This window comes from Geospiza fortis, unplaced genomic scaffold, assembly GCF_000277835.1.
Source record: "Geospiza fortis unplaced genomic scaffold, GeoFor_1.0 scaffold192, whole genome shotgun sequence".
Classification (NCBI taxonomy): domain Eukaryota; kingdom Metazoa; phylum Chordata; class Aves; order Passeriformes; family Thraupidae; genus Geospiza; species Geospiza fortis.
In genome coordinates this window covers 7,229,127-7,235,305 of record NW_005054315.1, presented here as the reverse complement: position 1 = coordinate 7,235,305, position 6,179 = coordinate 7,229,127, and the positions used below count along the sequence as shown (strand labels likewise).

At 38.2% G+C, this 6,179-nt stretch overlaps 1 protein-coding gene across 2 annotated transcripts in view; it reads left to right on the top strand.

Annotated features, from left to right (window-relative positions):
* Window positions 1-5,888, top strand: part of IL18R1 (interleukin 18 receptor 1) — a 19,881-nt gene extending 13,993 nt beyond the window's left edge. For both annotated transcript variants that reach the window (XM_005420043.2, XM_031056204.1), the window contains 5 exons: window positions 494-650; window positions 836-969; window positions 1,771-1,932; window positions 3,430-3,588; window positions 5,171-5,888. In XM_005420043.2, coding sequence (XP_005420100.1) covers window positions 494-650; window positions 836-969; window positions 1,771-1,932; window positions 3,430-3,588; window positions 5,171-5,571 — 1,013 coding nt within the window. In that variant the 3' untranslated portion in view covers window positions 5,572-5,888. The remainder of the gene's footprint in view (window positions 1-493; window positions 651-835; window positions 970-1,770; window positions 1,933-3,429; window positions 3,589-5,170) is intronic.
* Window positions 5,889-6,179: the final 291 nt, after the last annotated feature.

Genomic DNA, 6,179 nt, shown 5'->3' with positions numbered 1-6,179 from the left:
GGTTTTGTTCAGTAATCATATATAGTTTCCCTATTACAATTAGATGGCTATAATTCCCCTTACCAGTTATTTACTTTTACCTGGCCCTGGAGCACTGGTGGTAGGTTTTCCTCTTCTGTTCTCAGACTGCAGATCACAGTCTGGTCTATAGGAGCATGGAATATCTCAAGTAGAAGTGACTCATAAAGATCATCAAGTCCAATTCCCTTTAGGTCTCTAAAGCCTGAAATTCTCAGGTTTATTTAAACCCATCTGGCTTTGGTGATTTATCTCAAATAAAGCAATGGATGACTGTCACTCTGCAGCAGTGCATGATTGCTGAGGCCACCACCAGTGCAGGTGTAACACCTATAAAACATTGAGCAGGCGCTACAAAATTTAGAAAGGAGTACAGCTTATAGGATATGTTTCCTGGAAAGCTGACACTTTACTGCGCTGTGTACATGGATACTGCTTCTCACTAAATCTTCCCATGTTATGCTGTTTTCTGTAGGTAAAGAAGAGATATTCAATTGCACAGGTTCCTTGGGTGATTATATGCAAGAAGATGCCAGCCTCTACTGGTTAATTAACCAAACGTTTCCAGAACAATGCACAGGTATCCCTGAGAATGAACCTTCAATATGTGAAGAAGAACTCAAAACACTACAGTAGGTTTCCTGAAAATGCTGCATTTAGTATGTGATAATGTATGTCCCTACACTTTGTGGAACTGCAAATTCAGTAAAAACCACACCCTGAGGGTTTTCTCTAGAAACTTTTCCTCAAAATCTGCCTCTCAGGTGGTTGTAGGTTTTTGTACAGATAGTGTTGCTAACACCATTCCTTGTTTCAGGTTGGGAAACAAGTTCTATATCACAAGGCTACTACGGATTAAAAAAGTAAGAGATGAGGACATGCATCATAATTTCACCTGCATGTTGCAAGCTGACGAAACCACACAGATAAAAATAGTAAAACTGAAGAAAGGTATGGCATACTCTAGAAATAATTTGTTAATCAGCCTTCTCAATCCTGAGGGCATTTCAAAACACTGCTCCAAATACTGTCTGCTTATGAAGGCCCTCACCCATCTAGTGCTGGACCTAACAACCCCTGGGTGATTCCTCCTGCTCTCAGACAGGGACAGGAGGAGTGCAAAGCAAAAGAAATACAGACTACAATGAGCATGTCTTGAGAATGTCTTCATAAAAACTTCACAAAGATTTAAGTGTTAAAAATATGTATTTGGAACTAAAACCCTCAAAGAATAATAATAATAATAATAATAGTAGTAGTCGTAGTAGTGAAGAAAGGCCTGAAAGAGACTAGAGCAAAAAAAGCAGAAGTATCTTGGCCAAAGAGATGAAATGGGACATTATGGACTTACAGATGGGACTAAGTGAGGGGTAAAAGGTAGATAATAAGAAAAAATAATAAAAAACCTGAAGGAAACTCTTCACAAAAGTGAGTGACCATCATTTTGGGATGTTGTACATGTGTGAGGATCTGCAATGTCAGTCTTGATCTCACATACCCTGCACACACACAAATGAACTGTATGTGATTGTGTCCAAGATTGTCTCTCCTGTTTTTGCAGTAAAACATGTTTTCTAGTTTCTCTCTATCCTAGTGTGGCATGCATATGTGCTTGAAATATTAGCAGGAAAGGATTCCCTTCAACATGGTGTTATTTGAGGTGATATTTAGGTGCCATCAGTATTTGATACAGTAATCTTGTTAGATAATACTCTTTGTTAAGGCTGTAATTTGTTTTTTTCTCTCTTACAGGGAAGATCCAAGACTTGCCAGTGCATGTATTTACCACTGGAATGGTCCTTGCTCTGCTATTTCCATTTGTTGCCATAGCTGTGGTGTTTGTGTTTGTGATGTTTAGGGTCGACTTCGTTCTATTTTACAGAAATATTTGCAGGAGAGATGATACTGCTGGAGGTATGACTTTGCTAATGCTGACATTGAAATAACCATATTGATGAAAAATATTTTCTATCAGGTTCTATGAAGAAATCAGCTTTGAGGAAGATAAAAAAAATATCTTAAATCCAGGAGTGGTGTGAGAAGAAACAAAGAATATATAAAAGAGGACTTGATAGTCAGGTGCTAACGTGTGTTTGTTGTACATGTGTGGCAATGACAGCAGATAAACACAGTGAAGAAGCTGCTTCTGGAGCAGGCAGTGGAAGGGATGTGGTTGGACGCTGTTCAGATGAGCTCTGTTCGGCCATGTTCTTCATCACAAAAGTTGATGGGGTGGAGAGGTTTTCAGTTGTCCATGAAGTTTTCAGCAGTCCATGAAGGTTTTCAGTTATCCATGAAGAGGATAAACACTCTGGACTTTTCAGATGGACCGACTGACACAAATTCGTTTTCACCTCACTGATGCCCTTCAGTGAGGTGAAGCTTAAAATGTTTCTTTGGCTGTAGAGGCCATTGCACATTTATAGGTTTGTCACTACATGCACTTAACGAGAGCAGGAGTGCACATTACTAGTATCTTACAGGCAGCAGCTCTGTGGCCTTCACAGCAAGCAAACCTGACAATTACTCAATTTCAGGAATAATTTTTCTGAAAATTGTGGTGATAAAACTTGCTGTATATATGGGTCTGATTTTCTTGGTCTTTCTTGGTCTCTAAATCAGCTTGAATATAACTTGAATAAACTGCAATGCTTGGAGATTTTTGGATAATGGGTGGATGTAATTTATGCCTGCCAGTGTTATTATCTACTTGTTGGTATCAGCTACCACAGTGACTTACACTCACTCAGGGAGGGTGTCTGAGAACCTGGACTGTGCTGCCCTGGAGGAGCTGCCTGTTGGGTACTAGGCAGTGGATTTCCTATTCCTAGAGCTCTTGAAGGTGTGGGGTTTCATGGTGCTCTCTCTTATGAACCACCTGCAGTAAAGTGTTCAGAAAGGGAAGAAAAAAAGTGCAGTTTCAGAAGCAAAGCCACATGTGCTGGTGTATCAATCCTGATAGTTGCTCTGTGGCAGTGTGGTGGACCTGGCCTCTGGACTGGTCTTTGATTTTCTGTTTGTAAATTAGTGCCCCGGCCAAGACCAGACATGGCATACTCTCATAACAAAAATAATTAACTGGTTTGTTCTCTCTTTTGCAGTACCCATTCCACTTGATACTGTTCAACACAGTGTACAATAAATGTTGAAATCTGCAACATCACTTAAACAGCAATTTTTTCAGTTTATAGATACCTTTTTTCCTTCCCTTCATATCTTGATTTTCACGGATGTGACGTTAATTGGTTAAATTAATCTGATTTTAGTTTTAGTTCAGAGTCTTCAGAAGAAAGATCAGGGATTTCTAGATGCTTTACCATGAAGACACTAAGTTTAAAAACCCGAATGGTGAATCAGATACTGGATTTCTAAAGGTTGATAACAAGGCAACAATTGTTAATTTATTTTCAGATGGAAAAGAATATGATGCATTTGTGTCTTACCTGAAAGACTGTGTTTCTCCTACTGAAGAAGAGAGAGAATTTGCTTTGAAGGTATTGCCCACGATATTAGAAGAAAACTTTGGGTACAAGTTATGCATATTTGAGAGGGATGTATTCCCTGGAGGAGGTAAGTGTATTGAATATTCTTGTCATTAAATAGGCTCATCGTTTTCACACAAAGGCATTTAATCTGGACTGTGTGTATACAACATTTGGTTGCAAACATTTTACATGTTTTATAGTTATATTTATGCATTCATATACCCTTACACATGCACTCATAAGTCACTAATTGCAAAGAATCCAGATGAAAAGTTCAAAGAGCAAGCATCAAGAAGGTTAAGGTGAGGACACAGAAGATATCACATATTTCCCAGTAATAGCGCTTTTGCTCTGCTTTTGCTGAGGGCCAATGAGTGAAGTCACATTTATTGCACAGAGCAGCTGATGACTCAGTACTATTAATTCTTAGGTAACTTGTATGTTTGCTGTATCTCCAGCGTGATGGTTGAAACCATTTTCTGAATTAAATGGGTGCCATAACAAAATAGAAATAAGAAATGGAATTTTGTTTGGCCTATGGATGTATCTGGCATCTGCCTTTTGCTTGGATAAAAGGTACTATGAGTTTCCATTTAGTCCAAAGATCCAGCTGAGGAATGAAATTTCGTTGTGCAAACCACAGAACAAGAGGATCAGTTACCCTCCTTCATTAACCAGAATCTTGTCCCTTTATATCCATTCCTGACAAATTTTTCTATCCTGAGAGAAGCCACAGCTGTTCCAAGCCCTTTCTTCTTACCTATTCTCATTCTTTAAGTATTAAAAAATTGTTTACTGAAGTGTGCAGTCTGATTCTTTCAATAGTTTTAGATTATTTCCTTTTCTCTGGTCTGATTCATTGTGAACATGTAAAATAGAATACTTCCTCCTTTGTACAGGAGCCTTTGGTGTTGTAAAACCCTTGGTCATACCTTCCTTTTACCCTCAGTTTTCTCTTGCTTAGGTTAGTTCTGCAGTTTGCTTTGCCTTTCTCTGCAAGTCATGTTTTCTAGATCTCTGGTTTATGTAGACTTTGTCCCATGGTGTTAAAACAAGCACTGGAAGCTGTTAATGAAAATTCAATTTGATATTTAAAGGGTATCACCATTCACTTTCATTCATCGCTTTTCATACCAAAAGTCATCAATCTAAAACACAGTTGGCACTCCTTTTGTCATCACATGCTGGTCTTCTCAGCCCTGGATTACTGGAAATAGATTTGGGTGTTTGGTGTCGTAAAGGAAGGTGTAACCCCAGGGTTACAAAATACTTGGAGAGAAGTTGATGTCTGTGCCTTTCTGCGGAATCACTCCAATGGTATCTATTGGGAAAGAGCAAAGAGATGTCTGGTTGGGGAAACCTAATTTTGCTGTTGCCTTCTGTCCATGTGACTACTGCCAGACAGCAGTCTAGGGTAGATTATAAGTAGGTTTATGTCTGCTCTAGAGAACAATCTTTCACCACACCTGAGTTAATTTTTGGAGACTCCTAATATTTAATACATATTAATGTCTTCACAAGGACAGGATGCTTACATGCTGTCACTTTATAAGAGGGACATTTTTGGTACATATAAGAGGGACATTTTTGGTGAATTTAAAAGATAAGTTGATTTGTTCCCTATCCTTTCAATTTAATATAACAATAAATTTATCTTTAATTTGCAGCATTTGTTGATGATATCCACTCATTCATTGATAAAAGCAGAAGATTAATCATTATACTGAGCCAGAACTACGTTTCTGACAGAGCCATATATGAACTTGAGAGTGGACTGCATAAAGCTCTAGTTGAAAGAAAAACTAAGATTATATTAATTGAATATATGCCTATAAGTAACTACAATTTCTTGCCAGAATCACTGTCACTTTTACCATCAAAGAGGGTGGTGAAATGGAAAAAAGATAAATCTCTTCCCGTGAATTCCAGATTTTGGAAGAACCTTCGGTACCTGATGCCAGCAAAGCCTATCAAGACAAAGACCAAAGGGCACTGTAGTAATGTTGACTTAGGCTCAGAAGCTGCTCAACTCTGGACTGAGGGTTGTGACTTTAATGCAATTGCATAACAGTTCTGGAGACTGAAGATGTAGCAGAAAACTGTGTGTTTTGCTAACTAATAGAACTAAATAAATTAATATTTTGGGAAATAGTTGATTAAGAGGCCATCTCTGAGATCTGAGAAGAATGCAGAAGTCACTGCAGTGGCCAGGATGTTAACCCAAATTGATAAATCCTATCTCAGAGAAGGTTTCCTCAGCAATCTGCACAAGGGGCAGAAGTTTCATTCTGCTTAGGACTTACCACATGGCATGAAGCACAATGAAAAACATTTTTATTTCATGATTTTCAGTGATGTAGAATGATACTATTTTTACTTGCATATACTTTTTAGGCCCTTCAATAAATAAATCAGTACTTGCAATCTCTTATTATTAAGATGCTCTTTGTTTTATATTTGGTATTTTCTAAGGATTGTAAGTAGACCCAAACAGCTCCTGCCTCAAAGAGCTTGGCATGCAGGCTTTGGGCAACATCAAGGAGAAAAAAACCCAAACCAACAGAGAAAAGGGAGGTTATAAAAAGTAGCGCAGTTTTGGATGGTTTAACTGTGTTTACTACTGAATTGTACATGGTCTACAAATGGGAATCATTTGAAGGAATGATAAAGACTGTT